This window comes from Spermophilus citellus (assembly GCF_964194105.1).
Source record: "Spermophilus citellus genome assembly, chromosome: 9".
Taxonomy (NCBI): Eukaryota; Metazoa; Chordata; class Mammalia; order Rodentia; family Sciuridae; genus Spermophilus; species Spermophilus citellus.
Genome location: NC_138191.1, coordinates 106,745,045 through 106,769,438, shown reverse-complemented (window position 1 = coordinate 106,769,438; position 24,394 = coordinate 106,745,045). Strand labels below are relative to the sequence as shown.

Sequence of the window (24,394 nt, the reverse complement as noted above, 5' to 3'; positions counted from 1 at the left end):
CCTCTTATACTCCTTTTCTTAAGAAGATACCAGAAAATGATACAGAATGAAAAGAGGTGTAAGCTAAGAAACTGTGGGATCTGAGAAGTAGTGGAGCCAACTTAGATCTTAGAGACAAAGTGACAGACCTGCAGCAGAAGGTGGATAAAATGGTAAAGCATCTGGACAGAACTAAGGACACAGAAGGAAAATTAGGCAGGAGAAAAATGTCTAGGTGATCAATAACCAAGGAACAACCAAAACAGGAATGTGATCACAACGCATCTCCCTTTACAACCAGTGATTGTGATATAATTATTTGGAAGGACTGGAAAGAGAAAATGAGAGAGGCAGAGTTTAAATCTTCACCTATAGTAATAAAAAGGCTCAAAGTCTAAATTATTAATAAACAGGAATATTATTTAATATGCAAAGTCACTTCCAAATCTTTCAGTCCAAGAGTATACATTTCATTGATATTTTTTTTTTTAAACAAAAAGAAACCAATGTACTTTGAAATTCCAAGGCTTCATGCCTTTTGCTTTGTTCTTTGTATAAAGAGGCTGTTCAGCGGGTTCTGCTCTTCATCTTCTCTCTCGTTCGTTTTCCAGGTCTCTTCTACACACACACAAAAAAATCACATCTGGTCAACACAGCACTTGAACTTCTGCCCCAGGGTGAGAAGAGGCAGATGAGGAAAGTGGGTTTACGGGGAGAGGAGATGGAGCCTACCCTGATTTGCATACCCCCACCACTTACATTTGCTCCTTTCTTTCCAGGCCTCTTGGTGCCCTTGGCATGGGCTGTCTTGGCCCGGAAGCTGGATACATCATCATGGCTCTCACGAGTGTTCCACTTGGAGCCTTTCTTCTTTCCACCAAAACCAAACTTCTGGTTTTTGTATCGTCGCTTGGCACTGGGCCTGGAGAAAGGGGGTCCTACAGGTCACTGCAGCACTGTAACCCCTGATGACCTTATGGCCTGATGATATGATACTCTCCAGTTCCTTTCTGTACAGCTCTGCAGGCACTACTATCACCACAACTCCATCCTTGGCCCTGCATTTTTATAAATTACCTCATCTATTTATGGTTTTAACCCCCAGAGCAGGAAGACCAAAAAAAAAAAAAAAAAAGATATAAGATGCAGTCAAAATCCAAATGTAATAAATTTTAAAGTCATCAAATTCAGCCTATTCAAAATCATATGTCATCTCCCTTCCTAGACTTCCTATGTAAATGCTCCACCTTGGGGCTAGAGCTCCTACCATCTGCCCAGGCACCCAGGCAGCGGACACTCACTCTCTCTCTTTTTTTTTTTTAGGGTACCAGGGATTGAACTCAACCACTGAGCCACACTCTCAACCCTATTTTGTACTTTATTTAGAGACAGGGTCTCATTGAGTTGCTTAGAGCCTTGCTTTTGCTGAGGCTGGCTTTGAACTCACAATCCTCCTGCCTCAGCCTCCCAAACCACTGGGATTACAGGCATGTGCCACTGTGCCCGGCTCTACACTCACTCTTAATACCCACTTCAGTTACTAAGTCATGCTGGTGTGACTTCTTAGATGCTTCTTCAACATGTTTTCTCCTCACTATCCTCTGCATGTGTACAGCATTATTAACTGTGCATTTGGACTTTTGAAATAGACACCTAATCATGTCTCCACTTCCCTCAAGTGCATCACTGACCCAAATGCCACTGTAATCTTTTCAAACATGAGTATGATCTGCTCATCATTCTCAGTAAAGCCTCTGAGTGTCTCCCCACTGCCTCCTGGATGAAGCCCAAGCTCCTCTACAGTGAATAACAGCTCAGCTCAGCCCAGCCCAGCCCAGCCCAGCCCGTCTCCCCACTCCTCACCTCCCACTGCATTCCCAGTGGGGCCAGATGCTGGCTGTTCCTCATCCACAACCTGCTGTCTCAAGACTCTATGCCTCTGTTCGCTGGAGTTCCTTCTCCTTCCTCTCTCTCTCCTACTCTCCTGGTCAATTCTTACTCCTCACACTAGGCTCAGATGGGATCCTTCTCCGGGCAGCCACGCCCAGGCTATGTAAGAAACTTCTAAAATGTGCTTCTAAACTATTCCCTAAATGTCTTTATCATAGTTTTTGTTGTATTTTATGGAAATTATCATTCCCCCATCAGGCCTGGTATGCAGGTATACAGAAAGGTGGACTAAGAAGAATAATAGCCAACATTCTCCCCTTTAATATTCACAGTACAATAACCTCACACCTTTCTTCATTATAGTAAATGGGCAATTAACAAGTGACTTCCTCAAAGCTACCCTCCTAATGAGCAGCAGAATCCAGATCTGACCCCTAGATGTGTGCTTTTAACTAACACATTGTGTGATGGGGAACCACACGATGCTTCAGCGTTCACTTAACATAAGCCAAGTACCTTATTTTCATCTTCAAAGGCTGATATAGCTAAAAAGACCCATCACATGGTGCTATAATTGTTGGATCTAATCTGCAGCTGCATTCTCTCAACTCAGAGGCCACTCCTGTGAAGGTCCTCCCACCCACTACACATCACAGAACAAACCAAAAACCTCTTACCCTTTCTTCATCTGCTGGGCTTTAGCTGCTGCCTTTGTGCCCTGTGGGACAGATTTCTGATCACCCTCAAGGAAATCCAGTTTATCAGAGAAGCCTATGAGTGAAGAAGCACTTTGATCAGCACCATTATGTTTTAAGAAAGAAGAAAGGTTTAAAACTCAAAATAAGGGTGTTATTTTCTAAACTGATTTTAAGAAGCACATCTTGCTCTCCATACCATTCCCAGAACTTAGGTCCAACTGTTACCCATCAATCAAGAAGACTCAAAGCACTCCATGTTCAAATTACCTCTCAGGAATGCTCTATCCCCATTCTCCTACATCCTTGGCAGAGAGATATTTGACTGACCTTTCTGATATTTCTTAATGGCATTCATCATATGCTTTTTCTCCTGCTGCCTCTTCTGAAGAACTTCCGTTTGCACCTGTGATATGGAAACAAGGACAGTTACACCCATTCAAATCATTACTCCAAGTGTCCACATTCTCTCAATGTGATAAGAAAACACACAACCACATGCTGTGATTAATATCACTACCATTTAACATTTACATCTATGTGCTAAGGGCTCTCTATATATTCTCAGTTCACCTTTAAATTCTTATTATCTATTAAACTGAAACACAGAAGGTGTACTTGTTCAAGTTACATAGCAAGAATGTGCAGAGCAGAGATGCACAAGCCAGCAGCCTGACTCCACTGTCTGTACTCTTACCTCTTCACACAATCCTGCAGATCGTGTTTAGGTCTACAGTCAATTTTTCTCATTGGTCATACTTGGGAAGATTAAATATCCAACCCACTGTTACTAGACATGAAAGCACTAAAAGAAAAAGAGAAGGGAGAAAAAAAAAACTCCCCAGAAAACAAGAAAGAAAAAAGCTTTAAAGACAAAAGGAGACAATATACTTTAAGGCAGGGCTTCTATATCTCAATACTACTGACATTCTAGACAGGGTAACTCTTTGTTTGGCACAGGGGCTGTCCTGTGAATCGCAGAATGTTTAACAACATCCCTGCCTTTTACCCACTGGATGCCAGCAGCACCCTTCACTCCAAGATATGACAACCAAAAGATGTGTGTATACAGTGACAAATGTTCCCTGGAAGCAAAATCACCTCACATTGGGAACCACTGCGCACCGGTATCCTCAAATTAGAAAGTGAGATGAGCTGAGCTTTGCTTTCAACAAAGCCATTGCCAGTATGTTTGAGATAATGTTAACCACCCACCTCCAGATCAAAGAAACACTAAATCCACAGCTGATCTTTAGCAGAGGACAGGATGTTAGTCTCCTCTTCCTCTGCTGAGGATTTATCCGAAAATTACCCCAAGTGGCTCCATGCCCAGATCACAAGGGTTATGTCCAAAATACTGTGACAAAGCCTTAACTCCTATGTGAATCCTCCTCACTCATTCCTTCCCACAACTATAATACCTGTCATCTTTCTTACATGACTATACAATAAAGAGGAAGTAAAGAACAGTTTCACAGAAAGCCTAATCTTGTTTTACATTAGAACTCAGATAATCATAGTCAAAAACATGTGTACCATTTTTTTCCCTCAGACCAGGAAAATCAAGGTCAGTGAGTTCCATCCAAGATGCATATCAAAAGCACCTGAGAAGCTTTTGGGGGGCATGGGAGAAAGTATACAGATTCCCAGAAACTCTGAAGCATGGAAATGTTTCAAAAATTTTCACCTAGTAATTTTGCTGAGAGATCAGGTATGGAAACCACCGATTTGGACTCAACCCATTACTATTCAGATATGAAGATCAAAGCCCAGAGAAGCTGTCAGCTCACTTGCCCTTACCACCCTAGTCCTGGCACTGCACATAATCCACTGTGAGATAACACATGATCAAACACCCTTAAGGCCTGGAACCAAATCAGACCCTGGCAATCTGATTTCACATACAATATGGTCTTGTTCTATTCCTTACACATTTTCTTTCTCACCTTCTTTCCATATTTCCTAAGTGCTCGCAGTTGTTTAGCTTTTTCAGACTTCTCCATGGCGGCCTGTTTAGTCTGCAGCTTCTGTCGAATCTAAAATGCAAAAGGTTGTCAGATCTACTTAGGGTGCACAAGAGCAGAGAACAGTGTATACCATGGAACCTATAAATCATCTATTCTGACCCGTGTTTCACATATGAAGACAAGGAGGCCCAAAGGCTGAGCACTTTGCCCAAGAACACAAAAGTATCAGTGGTGGGGCCAGAGCTTAAAAGTGACTTCCTACTCCCAGTGTGCTGTTTGTTCCATTACACAAAAGTTGTCATCTGTGAAAGAAAACCAATTTCTCCCCATGCCCACTGTCTGTACAAAGGTTAAGCCTGCATGCAGCCTCAGTGCCCTTCTCTAACAGGCCACACAGACAAAAAAAAAAAAAAAAAAAAAAAAAAAAAAACTCCAGCAGATATCTAATACCCACCCTCTTCCATCAAACATACACATTTCAGTTGAAGGATAAGATATCACTACAAATAAACAAGAGACATGTCTGGGCTGGTCTCTAGATTAGCTTCTCTGGGTACCACCAATAGTTCCCTAACATCTAACTTGATACCCAGGGGATCCATTTAAATATAACCTTGCTTCAGTGTTGGCAATTCTCTCCCCCTCAAAGTTAAAATGAGGACCAAGTGCCACCTAACTCTAAATTTTATTGTATCTGAGCCACATACTAATCTGTCATTTTACAGAAAAGTGAGGGCCCAAGAAGAAAATGTATTTACAAGTGATAGTATTGCTTCCTGGCAATAGAAGCACCAGAACAACTGTGCTGTGTTCTCTGTACACCGTGTCATGGCAACTAGGAAATATGAAAGCCATCTTAACTTTAGGACCATTTTTATACTACTTCCTTTCTCCTTAGTTATTTAAATTAGGAAAAAGTCATTCTTATATTTATCTAATGGGTGGTAACAACCATAAATCTAAAGTAGAAAATCTCTGAAAGAGATAATAAATGTCTTTGACAACCAGCTCCGCAATATTGGGTTTATAGTTCTTTCTAAAACACTACAGGAGATAGGCCAGCTGAATATACTTCAGTACAAAGCCTTGGCTTTCCAGACAAAAACATTTCTTACCTTTTGCATCTGTTGATCGGACTTAGCCATTTCTGCAAAATAATCGGTTGGCCTCTTGGTAGGGACTTTGAGCTGATGGAGGCGGGGTAATACTGCAAGCACAGCAGCCTGGGCCTGGCGGTAGCTGAGATTACGGGCAAAACATGAAATGAGATGAGGGAGAAAGGCTTCCATTCCTTCTCACTGCCTCTCATGAGTTTTTCAAGCTGAGAAGCACTCAACATCTGACCTTCACTAACAAGAACAAATGAATAAACACACAAAAGTGGGAATGAAACCTTATTAATTTGGCATCTTAGAAAGATTTCACTGTACACCATTATTTTAAAGGAGAGAAATTTTGCTAAAAATAAGTTAGCAGTTTAAAAGAATGACCACTCTAAAGGTGCCAATTAACACACAAATTAACGTCAATTATGAATTTTTATATAATTACTAAACAAAGTACAGTCAGGAAGCCCCCCTTCCCATAAACAAAGTTTGTTCTAATAACTAACTGCATGTGCACACACATAAGCTTTACAAGTGAATATTTCAAAATAATCTATAAATTGGACTTAAAATCAGGACTAGTAGACCAGGGAGCTCTTCTCTCAACCAAGGAGAATCCCTTAGCTCTTCCTCCTCTAGGGAAGAGTCTTCCCATTCCCAAACATGTGCTAACTCCCTGGGGATCCAGAGAGTGCAGTCTCACTACTTCCCTCTCTCCCTTATTCTCTAGCACAAGGACCCCCAACTTCTCCCATAGTGGAAAATAAACATACAAACTCATTTCCCGCTGGAAATCATCTTCTGGATTAACAGCTTTCTGGTCTTTGTTCTGAGGTGTAGGCTGAGGGTCACTAATTTCTGGCACCGGACCCAGGGTCACATCGAGCCTTTCAACCCACTCCAGGTCCCGCTTGAATTCAGCCAAACACTGTTTCAGGCCATTCTAGGAAATTCAGACACTGAGCTCATAAGAAAAGCAAGAGTTTGTCTCTCTCACGCACAAACCCAATAAGAAAAGTGCTACACCCAAATACCCAGACAGAAAATCGACCCTCTAGGCTTTGGGCAGGTTGCATCTTCCTGGGACAAGAATCAGTCAGTCTCCAAACACAACACTGCCTTGTGCGCATCCCATTTCCGAGTACCAGTTGCCCGGCGCCCGCGCTTACCACGTCATTCACAGTCTTCTTTGGCCCCTCTAGCACGACATTGAGGCCTGGCTTCAGGAGTCCGCGGGAAAACGCATCCTGCAACTGCAAGACACAGTGGCGGTCAGTATCAGAGGAGTAAGAGCCCCTCTTTCCGCGCCCCGATCGGCGAGCTCTGCTGACATACCTCTCTGTCCGTGACAAGAGAATCATCAGAATCCGAGTCCGAGCCCGAGAGCGGGGGAGTGTCCATCTCGTCGCACGCCCGACCCGCGCCTACCGGGAAGCGCAGGGTAGCCCGAGGCCCGCGGGACTGGCAGGGGAGACCGTCGCCGCTGATGCTGCGCTCAGCACCCACTCACACTCGCAGCTCCACGTGCGCCCAAGCCACACCAGCACCAACAACTCACCGACCGTGCTCAGCTCCTCGATCGGGACTTCCGCTTCCGGCTACAAGCCACACTTCCGGTTTGTGGTTGCCATAGGAACTGCTGCGACGTTTGGAAGTGCCCGGGCTGCTTGGAATCCCTAGGGGTAGCACTTCTGGATACGTGCGTGGTCTGCTGAGCCTGAGTGACGAAGCGAAAGGTGGGAGAGGTCCCTGAGGTCGTCAGGAGGAGCTGAACGTGCAAGGGAGAAAAGGAAAGGGGAGAAAGAGCCCTAGGGGACCGGACAGATTGGGGGGGGCGCCCCGAGGTGAGGAGGAGGGCTCGGGGGCGGGGCCAGGGGCGTGTCCTGGGTGGGGCGGGGCGATGCACTTATTCTGCTCTGACCCGCTGCTTGGTCTTTAGCAGAACTCTGGCAAGGGACCATGTCTACCGTCGTAGCTCAGTGGCTGCATGTTTTTGGTCTTCGAGCCCACGTGGCCAACAATATTTTTTTCTTCGATGAACAGATTATTATATATCCTTCAGGAAATCATTGTGTGAAGTACAATGTGGATCAGAAGTGGCAAAAATTCATTCCAGGTAAAATCCTTAACATCCTGACGTATACATTAACAGCTCGTGCCAAATAGAACTCTGTAATCTCAAAACCGCATTTGGAAAGGCAGTTTATGACAACTGGAATATTACAGTTTTATAAAGTTAGAAGAACTAAAAATCAACTTGCATTATTTATTATAAAGCAATCAAAGATACGGTTGGGCTGGGGATATAGTTCATTTGGTAGAGTGCTTCCCTCACATGCACAAGGCCTGGATTCAATCCTCAGCAGCACAAAAAAAGAACAACAACAATGAAAAGAAAAAGAAAAAAAAAACAAGAAACAAAAAAAAAAAAACCATAGTTAAATTTAACAAAATTAATATTAATTTTGAAGTATTTTTGCATTGTAATTTCAGGAAAACAATATTTTTTAGATCTCTTTTTATGCATCTTCAGTGTCATTGGCTTTGTCCTCACCAGACCCCCTTTTGGAGTTGTAAACACAAGTTTTCCAAAATACACCATCTTCAATACACCTTTTAAATCCTGGTACAATGAAGACACAGAAAATTTTACCCTTAGTCACACACAAAAAAATATTTGTATGACATTACATTTTTTGTTCTCATTCATTCTGTCAGTGATATTTATGACAATTCAATCCACTCTTTTTCCCCACTCTTTATTGTGTTGAACGCTTTATTATGATATGTGCATATAAAAGTATATACTCTATATATGTAATAAAGAATTACTATTATATGAAAATCTATGAACCATCCAAGATAATATATAGAACATTGCCAGTTCTAGTACTTCTTTCCCATCCCCACACACCCCCATTTTGAATTTTGTAATTATTTTCCATACAGCATTTATTACATACATGTGTGACTTTATGCAAAATATATTTTTATTTTTGCTATTTTCTAATTTTATTTAAATGGAATCATAATGTATGTAGTCTGTAACTTTCTTCTTTTGTTCAACATCATGCTTTTGAGATTCATGCATCTTGATACATATAACTGAGTTCATTTTATTGTAGCAAGTATTCCAATCTCTGAATATAATGTCTCTAAATATATATTTATATACCCACCCTAGGCTTGAGGGGCATTCGGGGAAATAACAGCTATTTGCTATTAGAAATGTTACCACTATAAATATTCTTGCATTCATACATGTTCCTGCACTTTGCAAAGATTCTCTAGGACTCATATCCAGGAATAAAATTAATGAGGACCCTTAGTGCCAGCAATGCATAAGGGTCCTCATTCTTCCACAACTTTACCAACCCTTTGTCATGTTCAACTTCTCATTTTTTGCTAGTCTAATGCTTGAGAAGAGGTATTTTATTGTGATTTTAGTTTGCCTTTCTCTATTATTAATGCAAATTAGTATCTTTTCACATATTTACAGACTACTCCTACTTACCCTTGTGTTATATGTCTCATTCAAGCTTTTTAATCCATTTTTCTATTGTTCTTCATGGGGCTTGGGGTTTTTGTTTTGTTTTGTTTTAGTAACTTCCTTATTGACTTAATGACACGCTTTGGATTGTCTATGTACTAATCATTCCAATCTGGAGCTTGAATTTTTCTCCCCCATGTTATCTTTTGATGGACAGAAATTCTTAGTTTTAGTGAAGTCAGATTTACCAAACATCAGGTATTATTCTGTTAGAATAAACCGTACTAAATATAGTTGGCTTTTTTATGTCTAACATATTTGCTCAACTGTTGTTAATTCTAATAACAAATCTGTAGATTCTTTGGGGTTTTCTACATAGAGTGTCATATTATCTACAAAAAATGATGGTTTTATTTCTTTTTCTTGTGTCACTGTATTGGCAAGCACCTCCTGACAAAGTTGAATAGGGACAATGAAAGAGAACATCCTTGTCATGCTTCTACTCTTAAAAGGAATTATTTCAATATTTGTTACACAGAAGGATGTTTACTGCAGGCAGTTGTCAATGTCTTTTATCAAGTTAAGGAAAATCCTTTAATTTCCTAGATTGCTATGCTTTTCCCCCCAATGAACACATACTGAATTTTATTGCATGCACTTTCTATATTTCCATAAGATTATATGGATTTCTAATATTAAATCAGTCATTGTTTTATATAGACATTTATTTATAATTGCTCTCAAGTTTACTGAATTCTGCCCACCATGATTCTTTTTTTTCCCCACCATGACTCTTTAGAAATCAGATATTCCAGTTGCAATCATTTTCCTTCTACAGTTAGTGATGATGTGTTAATGGTAGATGCTCCCAGATTTTGTTAATTTAAAATTACTTTAATTTCATCCTCATATTTGAAAGAATTTGGCCAGGTATAGAATTTTTGTCAGCACATTGCAGTTTTTGCTGCATTGTTTTTTACTTCTGTTTTCTTGTTGTGGTTAAGCCATTAGCCATTGGGTCTTCTATCTATAGATGATCAGTCTGTTTTTTCTGGATGCTTTTAAGAAGTTTTCTGTGTCTGTTTTTATTATATGTGTAGGTTTTATTTTCCCTTTCTAATCTTCCTAGGGATTCTTGGATCCAAGGGTAGGCATCTCGCAGTGATTCTAGAGAGTTTTTAACAATTGTCACTTTGGAATATAGTACCTTTTTCATTCTGTTATCTCCAAGAACTCCAGACCATCTCAACTCTAACCCTCCATGTTTTTAAACTCTTTTTTCTTTGTATTTATCTCTTGGCTTCATTGAATCTCTTTTCAGCCATATCTAGCCTACAATTTAGTATATCCGTTGAGATTATCATTTCAGTTATTATGCTCATATTCTCACACTTCCTACCTATACCACATCTCTTCTGCTCTGAATTCCATTTTATATCAGCAGGACCTCCTTCATATGTGTGGGTCCTCTCAGCTGTACACTTAAATGCTGCCCATATATCCTGTAAACAGTCACCCTTTGAACATCTTTAGGACTTCTCTGATGGTAGAGACTGACCTAGGAAAGAGCCAATGCTGGTCTTGTTGGTAGATTCAGGACCATTTAGGCAGAGAATTCCAGAGTCCTGGGTACCTGGAACGTGATATAGAAAATGCAATGCAAATGCCAGGTGGTCCCTGGATTCCATCCCCTGGTAAGGGCTATAGCTAGAAGACCACCTAAAATAGGGAACCCAGGAGGAGTGAGTTTTCCTTCATCTTCTCTAGGCAATCTTATGCTCCCAGCTTTAGCTTCTCACCAGGCCTTTTACTTCAAATCTGAGTTTTTAGTCCCACCCTCTGCCCTGAGCTTTAGAATCATATCTAACTTTTAGGCTTCTTTACCCACATGCCTCACAATATACCTTGTGCACTGTATCAAAAATCCAATTCTCATTTCTTCTTTTCTCCTGCTATTTCCTAAAGATCAAACTGCCAGATATTCAAACTCATGATAAAGATATGACTACAAAAGTCATGTTGTCCTAGCGTAAATATTCTAGAACCCCAATGCTATATATGTAAAAATATAACTTTAATATATTCGTTCATTATTAATTAGTGCTGGGACAACTGACTAGGTGTTTGAGAAATGGGAACCACTTTATATCCTCACTTCATATTTTTTATCATCATGGGTCCAAGATGAATTAAAGGTCTAAGCTTAAAAAAATTGTAAAGAGCTGGGAGCAAATACACATAAATATTAAGTATGTGAATGGGCTGTGTAAGCGAGTCATGGGGCATAATCTTCACCGTCACCCCTAACTCCCTCAGTCTAAATTCTATCCCAGGGGTCCCACTCGTCCCCGTCACCTGAATTCATTCTCATTTCTCTCCCTCACTCCAGCAGTCACTAAATCCTACTGGTTCTACCTATTGGCATTTCTCTAATCTCCCCTCCTCCCATTACTTTCACCCCTACTGCCGCCTTATAGTGTATTGCACCCTCACCTCTCGCTTCTACAAATAACCTGCTGGCTACTCTCATCCCCTCCAGGGCTGCCTTCCATCTGGCTGCCAGAGGCTCTTTTTATACACCTGTCTGACCTTTCCTAAAAGTTTTCAGTGGCTTTCATTGCTTCCCAGGTGGATTCCAAAATCATCGGCAAAGTTCTCAGTGACCCCAAAACCTGGTTCTTCTCTGAGCTTCCCTTATTGCCTGCAGCTCTTCCAGAAAAGTTCCATGTGCTGGGCAACTTGCTGCGACCCTCCCAGCATGGAGTCCATCAGACGGGGACCTAGCCCATCACTTCCTATCGCTTCTTCTCCTGCTTCACACATCCTCCCTGCCCAGGTCCCCACACCCACAGAAGACTTTTCCACTATGCACAGTGCCTAGGGCTCACAATACCTTTAGGGGCCCATGAACATGTTTTAAATTTGTTTTAAAATAAGAAAAAGTAAATATAACAATAATGAATATATAAGAGTGAATCCAGCCTGAATCATATTCATCTTTATATTAATGCAGTCATCAAATGTGTGATTCCATGTATTTTTTAAATAGTGTAGAAAAATAAATATATTATTACTATTTTATGGAGGAAGGGACATATGTAAACAAAAGTGTCTAGGGCCCATGAAAATTGCAATGTGGCCCTCATTGAATTTCCTGAAAAAAAAAGATTTACATTTTAATCTTTGCCTCAGGGTCTGCTTTCTAGAGGACCACAGCTTTCATTTTCATGCTCATTACTTCGTGAATGCAAGAAAACTGCTATATTTTGAGACATTACCTCTATATTCCAGGAGAAGGGGGATAGAATGCATCTGCCCTTGATCTTCAAGAAAACATAAAGCTTTATCATAAAACCACTTCAGCAGACTTCTGCATCCATCTCATAACTAAAATGTCACATAGATCACCTAAATATAAGAGAGGCTGAGTTAATATCCTGGCCTTTAAAAGTGTTGAGTGCTGGCCACTCAGAGCACTAAAGCTTCTATGATTGGACCTGTTCCTCTCTTCCGGATCCATCTTTGGTCATCCTGACTCACATACATTTCTCCAGCAATACCTGCTGCTACCAATTCCCCCACAGCTCTCTACTCTTTGTCACCTCCACAACGTTGCTCCAACTTTTGCCACCACATATCCCATCCTCCATCCCAACTCCTCTTCCTTCACGAAGGGTTCCTTGACTTCTTCCACCTCATCCTCAGTGAGGTGCCCATCTGATCATTTTCATAACCCCCCAGGAGTAGTTGTACGGAGGGATGGCCAGGAACTGATAACTAGGTGTTCGTGCACCTTTCCCCTCTGTCAGCAGTGTCACTGCTGAGCCTGCTTGAGTCTTGGTGAAAGCACAACCTACCCTCACTATCCCCTTTTCCCTCTGTTTGCAGGCTCAGACAAGAGTCAGGGCATGTTGGCCTTGTCCATCAGCCCCAATCGGCGGTACCTCGCCATCTCCGAGATTGTGCAGGAGAAACCTGTCATCACCATTTATGAGCTGTCATCCATCCCGTGCCGGAAGCGCAAAGTCCTTAATACTTTTGACTTTCCAGTTCAGAAATTTATCAGCATGGCCTTTTCTCCAGACTCCAAATATCTATTGACTCAGACATCACCTCCAGAATCAAACCTCGTCTATTGGCTGTGGGAAAAGCAGAAAGTAATGGCCATTATTAGAACTGACACTCAGAACAACCCTATCTACCAGGTACCTCCTAGTATAATAGGTATCATGTAGCTCATAGAATAGTAAGAGCAGTCTTTTATTGAATCCTTGTTTTGCACCACAGTATATATTTCTTACATGCATTTTAAAATTTTGGTCTCACAAGGAATATATATATATATATATAAAATTTTATATAAGGAATGCAAAATTATTATTCCCATTTTACAGATGAGAGAGCTGAGGCTCCAAGAGATTAAATAATTCATCCAAAATCACACAGGTGATTTTCCCTGACTCCAGCTCCTGCCTTCTTTCCTCTACCTAGAACTGCTTTCTGGTTACAGGTTAGGCCCAGAGGTGAATTTTTAAAACAGGCTCACTTTCTTGCTCTCCCCCAGCCCTTTGGTCATTTCCAGCAGTTTTCCTAGGCAGCAGGAAGATTTCAAGAATGCAGTGCAAAATGGTACATTTTAGGAAGCTTTCAGTGAAATTGTGGTTATATGGGTAACAATTCTTGATTGTACTTTGAGAGAAAAATAAAGAAGACTCATAGGAAGCTCGTTGCCTCTTAGGGAGTTCAAAGGTTTTATCTTGGTTCAGTCTAGGATCTTTTTTTTTTAATTTTTTAGTATTTATTTTTTAGTTTTCGGCAGACACAACATCTTTTTGGTATGTGGTGCTGAGGATTGAACCCAGGCTGCACGCATGCCAGGCGAGCGCGCTACCGCTTGAGCCACATCCCCAGCCCAAGTCTAGGATCTTATACTCAGTTTTACAAGATCTCAGTTCTGTTTATGTCCAGAGATACTAGCTAATCAATTAGCATCTCAAGCCTAAATTATTCATCTCACAGGAGATTGACATCACAACCAGAAAACTCACATCATTTATCCAGTGTATTTCATTCCTAATACAGAGAAGGTTAGAGACGAAATTAGTAATCAGAAGTTTGCTTGGTGATCTTAGAATCAAACCAAAGGCAGGCCATAGTGAGGCCTGAGGAGGCATCCCTGCTCCGTGCAGAGAGCATCCCCTCTCAAGTAGATCCACTGAACATTTATTGGATACCCACTATGAACCCAGCTGGGAATACAGAGATGAAGAAGCCACACACAGCCCTGCAATTTGCTCCATGCCTAGTGAGGAGAGCAGGTTGCCTGCCCATTAGAGTATGTTAGGATAGAGCCTCTAGGGAAGGAAACTCAGTTGGTGGGAGACCATGCAGATTCTCCTGATAGGTGATTTCTTTCCTCCATGGACAAGGCAATTCCCTCCATCCCCCCACTCCACCCCATGCCCCTAGACATGTGCACACACCTGACCAGCCCTCATTTCTCCATTTCTAGCTGAGCTGCCGTGACCAGCACAGCCAAAATAGCAGGTTCCAGTGAGGGGTGATGGGAGATTGGAAGAAAAAAGACTCACAAACTCAGATTATGAAATTGACACCTGGGATTGGGTAGAGCATTACTCTCTGATGGAGAAGCAGGTCTAAAGAATTACGCCAGCAATCTTTAATATATATATATACATATATATACATACACACACACATCATTAATTAGATTAAAGACTATGCAAGTATTATTCTTTGTATTCATGAAAGTTATAGAGTTAGCAACATTATGCAGCTTATTCCTCAGTTACATTCTGCAATTATAGGAGCATTGTGTAGCTCTCAAGAAAATCCATTGTTTAAAGTTACTATTATGCGGCAGGTTCAGGAGCAGCAGAGCTGGTAAAACATTGTGGTTGTCTTAGCAAGAGAATTCCTCTATTCCCAGGAGCTTGTGGGCCTTAGAGCAAGGTTGAAGCTGATAAGCTCTAGCATAGAGACTCCCCATGGAGGGCATTACCACAGCAACCCAGCATCCTGCACCTTTGCACAGAAACTTTCCCAGGCACCAAGCATGCCACAGCCATGAAGTTATCAGGGATCCCAATCTCAGGCACTGGTCTCCCAATCACTGTCACCGCTCTTCACACTGAGCTTCATTCCATTTTGTTGGCACAGAGTTTGATTATTGTTGGAACATGCTCTTTCTGCATTTCACCTTTGTAGATTTTCTTTGTGGAACTCATGGGCCCTACATCTACATGGATACACATGTGTGCCCTCATCAAACATGGTATAAAATTCCTTGACTTCCTTATACTAAGGGAGTCTCTGAACTACCTGAAATGAGTATTAATTTAAAAAGTTGGAAATAATTCCATTAAGGTTAGTTTTTATATATCTTTTGCTTTTATTCTCTTACTTTTTGCAGGTGAGCATTAATCCCCAGGATAACACTCAGGTTTGTGTCACTGGAAATGGAATGTTTAAGCTTCTGCGTTTTGCTGAGGGAACCCTAAAGCAAACCAATTTTCAGAGAGGAGAAACCCAAAACTATCTGGCCCATGCCTGGGTGGCTGAAGACAAGGTCATTGTTGGCACTGATACAGGAAAGCTTTTTCTCTTTGAATCTGGAGACCAGCGCTGGGAAACCAACATAATGGTCAAGGAGCCCACCGATAGCTCAAAGAACCTGGAGGTTATCCACGAGTCAGAGAGGTAACAGTGCCCCATGGACTGATACCCGCATGCTCACTGTACTGAGAACATTAATCAGAGAGGGCATTCTTCAAAATCCACTCATAACCCCTCTACCTTAAAAACTATGTTCATTTTCCTTCTTCCTATATTCAAGCACGAATCTGCCAATTATAACCATTTCTAGATACAATTTTTTTATTATGATACCTAACTTCTTTTATACACATTTTAAGCTAGGTGAAATGGCACAAGCCTATAAGGGACTCAGGAGGCTGAGACAGGAGGATCCCAAGTTTGAGGCCAGCCTCAGCAACTTAGCAAGACCCTGTCTCAAAACAAAATTTTTTAAAGGCTTGGGGGTATGTATGACTCAGTGATAGAAAGCCTCTGGGTTCAACCCCCAATACCACAAAATAAAGGGGAGATAAAGAAAGTATTCTATAATTCTATACACACCTTATCATAACTAGTCTTCAAAATTATAGTTTTTTCAAAAATATTTGTTCTATTGGCTGGCTGCCTGGTTTACTGAACTATTATATACATGCCCACTAGGCGCTTGCAATGTGCAAGGCATCTTTTTAGGTACTGAGGATGCAGGTCCTCTAGGGGCTCAAAATTCAGTGGGAGGTGACAGATAACAGAAGTGCTAGGGAATGTTGTCCCTAAATCTGAAAGAGGAATATGGGCAAAGAGGAGTTCAGGAAGGAGTACCTCTCTTATAACCAAGAATAATCATATCTCATACATACTGGAAAGTGTCATTGAATGTGTCAGACACTGTTTTAATCACATTCTGTATATTCCCATTTGAGTCCTACCTGTGTGGTATATACGATTATCATGGCCATTTTATAGACCAGGAAATAGGCTTAAAGTTGTTAAATGACACCCAAGATCACCATACTGTAAGTGGCAGGATCAGGATTCAGACTGAGATCTGACCAACCCCAAAGCCCAGGCCCTCAACCACAGGGCATCCTGTGGATTCTTCTTCCTCAGTGACTTTCAGTCCACCCATTTTCAACATCTTCCCATGACAGTGATAGCTCCTTTTTGTTATGATTATGTGGAAGTCTCCTAATAAGTCCCTGTGCCCTCTCCAGTGTGCTGTATGTACAGTCTTTCAGTGGGTCCGGACTCCTAGCACAAAGCCCAGACCACATTGTTCATCCCACACATCCCTGACATTCTTACCCTTTCTGACATGGAGCATCATGCCTGGATCTACTTCACATGCCCAAGGCTCTCCCTTGCTTGTGGACTAGGCCATATGCAATTCCCTCCATCCCCCACTTCACCCCATACCCCAGACATGCACACACCTGACTTGCTCCTGTTTGTGCTGCAGGTCTCAGCTAAGAGTTCTCCACCTCTGCTCCCCTCAGATAGGTGCACCTCCTCTGTGCCTGTCCTCAGAAAGCCCTTGTTATCTGCTGATGAGCTCCTCTGTCATTGTACTCAGCTGCCCCTAACAGTCCTTGGTATATATCCCTCTTGACTGTAAGCTTCTGAGAGCAGGGACTGTGTCAGTCCTTCTTAGCATCATTTCACAAAGCCATTAACACAGTATAACTTCAGATAAATATTTATAAGCAAATATAAATATGTATTATACAAATGGATTAATAAGTGAATAAAAATGGAAACCTGGATCCAATCTCAGCAACAGTTGTGTGACCTTAGAAAAGTCAACCCTTCTGAGACACTTTTATCTAAACAAAATGGGAATCATCATATCATTATCATGACCATGAGGGTTGTGAAACTACCAAATAAATGTGTAGCTTTCCAGTCTTCTGTCTTTGGAGTTTGTGGCATTCCCAGGCCAAAGGACAGCAGTTTGGCAATAGGAAAGGAGATCATTGAGTGGCTTCTACCACATCCAAGGACAGCCCTCTTTCTTCTTCTGGGCAGAATTCATCTCGTGGGATTGTCTGACCCCTTTATGTGCTGTTTTCCTTTTCCAGCCTGGTCGAATTTCCACCAGTCAGTTCCCCAGTCCCTTCCTTTGAACAGATCGTGACGACCAGTAGCCACAACCAACTGGTCATGCCCCGGGTGTTCGCCATTGCTGCCTATTCAAAAGGGTTTGCCTGCTCTGCTGGACCCGGAAGAGTTCTGCTGTTTGAAAAGATAGAAGAAAAGGACTTTTACCGAGAGAGCAGGGAAATCCGGGTAAGGAAGAGAGGAAGGAAGAAGCAAACCAGGGTCCTATTGGCATTTGTTTTCCAAGAGCAGAGCTCTGACAGGGCACTTGATGGAGAGGGATGGGTTTGGAGGGCTGAACAGAAATGGTGACTTGAGATGGTATCTGTCTTGAGGGAGGTTTCAGGATAAAGCCGACAAAATTGGGGTTTAGGAACAGGAAGGTCTAGTTTTGAATCCTGGGAAAGAACTGTAGAGTAAATTACATTTCTTCTTGGAACCTTAGTGTTCTCATAGTAATTATTAGATCAGTTTTAATGTTTAAGACCAAACATATTACTTGCCACATAATAAGCAGCCAGCAATGTTTGTGGAATAAATGATACAAGGTATTGTAAAGAGAGATATTATATATTGAGTTGGGGAAGAATCTAGAAGGCTCCTTGGTGTTTAATGGTAATCTTTGAGGCAGAGTCTTAGGAGATGGATAGAATTTGACAGGAAGAAACAAACAAGGTACTCCAGATGAAGAGGACAGCTTTAGCAGAGGCATCCTGGGACAAGCAGGGGATGTGGGGAAGACCTGTTCCACAGCCAAGAGGGATTGAAGGCACTGGAAAGGGTAAGAGGAGAGCTGAGGTTGGTCAAAGATCTCCAACGCCAGCCTGGGGGTGTGAATTGCATAACTCAGCAGCACCCTGTAAGGCTGTCTAGTGGGAAAGGTCATGCTTATTAAAACACTGATCTGCCCGTAATACATAGTGGGGGTGAGTCTAGAGGCATTGGATTGAAAGCTGCTAAAAATACAAAGAATGAATTCTGACTTAGATCTGCCATTTACTGACTGACTCGAGATGAGTTGCTGGATCTACCAATATCCATGTTTCTTTATTGAGAAAAGTAGCACACTTACACCAAGAAGGATGGTTGTTGAAAGAATGAAATGACAGTCTCTGAAAATCAGTGTGTGCAGTGCTTGGTGTATGGTGCTCCAAGAATAGTGGTAGTTGTTTAGCTCTGATTAGGAATCCGTTGAGAGGTGTTTGTTATGGTAGTCAAAAGGTAGTGAGGTCTAGGACGATGGTAGTAGGTACCAGGGAAGGGGGGAAAGAGAGCACCTTTCTGAAGGTTAAGTGTGAATGGAGGTGGGAGGTCAGAGAGGCAAGGAGCCCTCAGAAATGATGCCAGGCTTTGAAGATGGATGCTTGGGGTTTTGTGCCAAAGAGGAAAATCGGGGGTCAGAGTGAGGAGAGGGTGTGGGCTGAGAGGGAGAAGGCAGGAGTGGTGTGAGCTTACTTTGCCTATAAAGCAACCCACTCGTATGTTTCTTGATTTATTTATTTAATGAATACTGGAGTATTTACCATGTGCCAGGCTCTGTGGCTGGGGCTGGAAATACAGTGAGAAGCCATCACATGAGGAGCATGATGTTAGACCTCAAAGGACAGGCAAAGAAACAAATGCAATCAGGGTGTCAGATGGGGGTCAACTCAGTGAAGAAGATAAGCCAGGAAGAGGGCGGGAAGCGGGCTGGGGATGTGGCTCAAGCGGTAGGGCACTCGCCTGGCATGCGTGCGGCCCGGGTTCGATCCTCAGCACCACATACAAACAAAGATGTTGTGTCCGCCGAGAACTAAAAAATAAATATTAAAAAAAATTCTCTCTCTTTATCTCTCCTCTCTCTCTCCTCTCTCACTCTCTCTTAAAAAAAAAAAAAAAAAAAAAGAGGACGGGAAGCCAGAGGGGCAGGAACCCTCCGTCTCTGGAGGAGAACAAGAAAGCTGCTACCATCCATTTGTTGAACACCCACTACATGCCAGGCATTGCTGTGAGCACTGGGATGCAGAGGTGGGACAAGGTCTCCAGTACAGGGCACCCGTTGTACTTTTCACAGTGTGATAAATGTGACAAGAAGGAACTCCCAGAGACTGTGGGCACATTAGGGAATATCAGTGCCCACCCAGCCAAGGCGGGCCAGGGAAGGTTTCCTAGAGCCAGCTCTAACCTGCCAAAGCAAGGGAATTGACTGCATGAAGAAGGATTGGACTGCATGGAAAGATGGCACTCCAAGCAGAAGGGCCTAAGCATGAGAGCCCAGTGTCCTGTCCCCTAGGGAGGTGGGTCCCGCCCTCAGCTCCACAGATCAGGAAAAGCCAAGATAATGAGGACTGAGCAGGGAGATTTCTGATAAGGAGATTTCTGATCTTCCTGAGGATAGAATGATGCAGTGGAAGCCAAATGCTAAGAAATTAAAAATTGAGTTTGTGGTAAGGAAACAGAAATAGCCGTGCAGGAGCTTTGTTGCTTGATACCATCCCATTTATTGATTTTTTTTTAATTTTACTTCTTGCACTTTAGGAGTCTTGTTAAGGAAGTTGGTTCTAAGCTGACACACTGCCATACATAACGAAAGGGAATAAATAAAAATAAAAAATAGGTGTGTAAACCAGCCCTTCAATAAGTTTGATTGCCAATAGAAGAAGATGAACATCCAGGGAAAGGAAATCTGATTTTATTGTCTAGCTGAGAACTGTAGACCCTGTCAGAGACTATTGGCAGAAACTGTGTGACCCTTCTTTTTTCTCTGCCCTGTCACTACCACACGTGGTGGAAGGGCTGCCACAGCCCTCTGCTGCCCTGAAATGCACACTGTTATGCCTGGTGCCAGGTAGCACATGCCCTGGACTTCCGACAGGTGGGCAGGAGTGAGGTTTAGATAAATGCGTACTGAAAGGGGAATCTCCAGTGGAGATGTATGGATTGACAATTTTCATAGTGCTTTTTGTTACTCAGCCACTCGTCACTTAAAGGTGAATGGAGAGCAGGGTTGAAGCCCCACAGAAGCAGAGGTGCTGAGGCCCTGCCTTCTCCACACCTGAAGAGGAGCCTGGGAAGCATCCTGGTCTGGGGGTCTGTAAGCTCAACGGATCTGAGAGAGATCTCCAGGCCTGAGGACATGCTGACGTGTGGGGCCATTACTAACAGCCATCTTGTGTCTTGAGCAGATTCCTGTGGACCCACAGAGCAACGACCCAAGTCAGTCTGACAAACAGGACATTCTGTGCATGTGCTTCAGTCCCTCGGAGGAAACCCTGGTTGCCAGCACCAGTAAGAACCAAATCTACAGCATCACCATGTCCCTGACAGAGATCAGCAAAGTGAGTCTTCCCAGCAAGGCCTCCCTCCTTCCAGATGGGCCTGCGGTGGTGGAGGAACTGGCCACCGTGTGGACAAATTCTTGACAAGTTGAGACTGGATCATTCACCCCACCCCGTCTTCATAACTGAGTAAAAGAAACACTAACCTTAAGATGTCAGCTTAGAAGCATCTGCTACACAGGGTGGCATTGTGATTGTTGCTGTATCCTCTTCAGAGGACACATTGGCATTGTCACATGTAAATCCTACCTATCTACCTTTTACCAGCAATTGCTCTTCAAGGAATTAATTTGCTATACTTGTTTATGGGCACAAGAGTATTTATATAAAAATGTTTTTGTTGTATTTTTGCTTCATTTTAGAATGACAAAGAAAGCTAGTATAAATACACTGCAGACATTACCATTAAAAGTACCATTAAAGATGAAGCTCACATTGTACTTATAAAAAGTTCACTTAATAAGTTATCATAATTTTAAATCTGTATGCACCTAGCACCATGGATTCAAAATATATAAAGTGAAAGTTGACAAAACAACAAGGAAAACAGACCACCTACAATTGTGGTAGGAGATTTTTAACATACCTTTCTAAGTAATGGATTTTAGTAAGAGCTTTATTGAATTAATTCATTATAGAGTTTTCCTATTCAATGTATATCATACAACAGATTTTAGAGTATTTACAGAGTTGTACAGCAATGCCAGAGTTCATTTTAGAACATATTCACCACCTCCAAATAAAAGTCCTCACTCTTTAGCTATTATCCCTCCATCCTCCTACCCTACCCTCCCCAACCCTAAGCAACCACTAATCTACTTCATGTCTTTATAGATTTGCCTATTCCAGACATTTCATATAAAGGGAATCATACAATATGTGGACTTTTATGACTGGCTTCTTTGATTTAGCATAGTGCTTTTATTTTTTTATTTTGTATTTTTTAAAGAGAGAGGGAGAGAATTTTCAATATTTATTTTTTAGTTATCAGCAGACACAACATCTTTGTATGTGGTGCTGAGGATCGAACCCGGGCCGCATGCATGCTACATCCCCAGCTACATCCCCAGCCCAAGCATAGTGCTTTGAAGGTTCATCCACATTGTAGCATGTATCACTACTTCATTCCTTTTTATAGCTAAATATAGTATTCCATGGTATGAATATACCATGTTTTGTTTATGCATCAGTTTTGCATATTAAGGTTTCTCCATCTTTTGGATATTTATGAATACTACAGTTGTGAACATGCCTGAACTAGTTTTTGTGTGGGTATATGGTTTCATTTCTCTTCCTAAGAATAGAATTGTGTGGCATGGTAACTCTGTGTATAACCATTTGAGGAGCTGCTCTAGAATGTTTTTCTTATGGGTATATAAAATGCTACACCATTTTATATACCCATAAGCAGCATATGAGGGTTCTGATTTCTCTTTATCCTTGTCAACACTTGTTATTATCTGGCTTTTTGGTTATAGCCATCCCACAATATGTGGAGTCTCATCATGGTTTTGGTTGGCATTTTCCTGATCACTATGATAGTAAACATCTTTTCATGTGCTTTTTGCCATTTGTATGTCTTCTTTGAAAAATGTCTATTCAGATCTTTTGCCCACTTTTTAAATTCTTTTGTCCTTTATTTATTGAGTTGTGAGAGTTCTTTATATATTATACATACAAGTCTCTTATCAGTTGTGTAAATTGAAGGTATTTTCTCCCATTCTGTATGTTATCCTTTTACTTTCTTGAGTGTTCTTTGATGCATGAAAGTTTTCAGTTTTGATGAAGTCTGTTCATTCATTCATTCATTCACTCATTCTGGGGATTGAACCCAGAGGTGCTCTACCACTGAGCTGTATCCCCAGCCCTTTTTGAGACAGGGTCTTGCTAAGTTGTAAGGCTCGCCTCAAACTTAAAATCTTCCTGCCTCAGCCTCCTAAGTTGCTGGGATTACAAGCATGAGCTACCCTGCCTGGCTGAATTTATTTTTTATTTTGTTGATTGTCCTTTTGATATTATATTCAAGAATTCTTTGTCATAGCTGAGGTCATAAAGATTTACCCCTATATTTCTTTTAAGAGTATTACAGTATTAGCTCTTCATTTAGTCTCTGATCCATTTTGAGTTCATTTATGTAAGAGGCATAGAGTAGGGGTCCAATTGTTCCAGCACCACTTTTTGAAAAATTATTCTTTCTCCATTGAATGGTTTTAGTTACCTTGTTAAAAATCAGTTGATACACAGATTATTTCTAGGTTATCTGTTCTCTGTTCCATTAATTATCTGTCTTTCTGCCTGTACCATACTGTGTTACTTTTTGCCATGCTTCAGACTGTCTTGATTATTGTTGCCTATTAGTAAGTGTTGGAATCAGAAAGCATGAGTTTTCTAACTTTGTTCTCTTTTCAAGATTGTTATAGGTATTCCAAGTCCCATGCAATGCCACATAAATTCTAGAATCAGTTTGCTAATTTCTACAAAGAAGTGATCTAGGATCCTTATAGGATTAGCATTTAATTTGTAGAGCAATTTGGGACTTATTACATTTATATGTTTGTAGGGGGGTGGGGATAGTGGGGACTGAGCTCAGGACCTCATGCATGCTAGGCAAGTGCTCTGCCATGGAGCTACATCCCCAGCCCTAATGCACTTATTGCTATCTTACCAATATTAGGCCCACCAATCCACTAACATGGGATTTTTCCACCCATTTGTTTAGATCTTTAATTTATTTTGATAATGTTCTATAACTTTCAGAATGTAACTTCTGCACTTCTTTAGTTAAATTTATTTCTAAATATATTTTTAGATGGGGGTTTCTCACTACATTGCACAGACTGATCTTGAATTCATGGGCTCAAAGGTCCTCCACCTAATCCTCCCAAGTAGCTGGGATTACAGACATGTACAACCATGCCCAGCTAATATTTTTTATGCTATTGTAAATAAGAGTTGTGCTGTGTTTTTTAACTATTAGTTCCAAGAATATAAAAATACAATTAATTTTTGCATACTGATACATATCCTGCAACCTTATCAAACTCATTTATTTGTTTCAATAGTTTTTTACTGGATTCCTAAGAATTTTCCATACACAAGATCATGTCATTTGCAATAGAGAATTTTTATTCTTCTTTTCCAATTCGAATGCCTTTTATTTATTTTTCTTAACTAATTGCTATGGCTAGAACCTCTAGAACCCTGTTATATAGATGTTATGAATACAGATACCCTTGTCTTGTTCCTGATTTTAAGATGA

The 24,394-nt window shown here is 41.4% G+C and overlaps 2 protein-coding genes across 2 annotated transcripts in view; one reads left to right on the top strand and one right to left on the bottom strand.

Moving 5' to 3' along the window:
• Positions 1-384: 384 nt before the first annotated feature.
• EBNA1BP2 (EBNA1 binding protein 2) lies at positions 385-7,187 on the bottom strand. The gene is made up of 9 exons (XM_081307723.1): positions 6,973-7,187; positions 6,807-6,890; positions 6,411-6,580; positions 5,647-5,770; positions 4,511-4,600; positions 2,895-2,970; positions 2,547-2,640; positions 739-901; positions 385-597 (listed from the first exon to the last, which is right to left on the bottom strand). Exons 1-9 carry the CDS (start codon positions 7,036-7,038, stop codon positions 547-549), a joined length of 918 nt encoding a protein of 305 aa, XP_081163849.1. The 5' UTR covers positions 7,039-7,187; the 3' UTR covers positions 385-546.
• Positions 7,188-24,394, top strand: part of CFAP57 (cilia and flagella associated protein 57) — a gene marked incomplete at its 3' end in the record, with an annotated part of 68,916 nt that continues 51,709 nt past the window's right edge. The window contains exons 1-6 of the mRNA XM_081307716.1: positions 7,188-7,373; positions 7,577-7,753; positions 13,016-13,332; positions 15,561-15,847; positions 17,800-18,007; positions 20,983-21,135. Coding sequence (XP_081163842.1) covers positions 7,597-7,753; positions 13,016-13,332; positions 15,561-15,847; positions 17,800-18,007; positions 20,983-21,135 — 1,122 coding nt within the window. The 5' untranslated portion in view covers positions 7,188-7,373; positions 7,577-7,596. The remainder of the gene's footprint in view (positions 7,374-7,576; positions 7,754-13,015; positions 13,333-15,560; positions 15,848-17,799; positions 18,008-20,982; positions 21,136-24,394) is intronic.

Bases quoted from the DNA above. Each gene is read 5' to 3' on its own strand.
- EBNA1BP2 (XM_081307723.1), bottom strand. From the start codon at position 7,038: ATGGACACTCCCCCGCTCTCGGGCTCGGACTCGGATTCTGATGATTCT. The intron at 2,641-2,894 runs GTCAGTCAAATA...CTTCACTCATAG, and splicing joins CATTAAGAAATATCAGAAAG to GCTTCTCTGATAAACTGGAT. The intron at 598-738 runs GTAAGTGGTGGG...GTGTGTGTGTAG, and splicing joins CTGGAAAGAAAGGAGCAAAT to AAGAGACCTGGAAAACGAAC.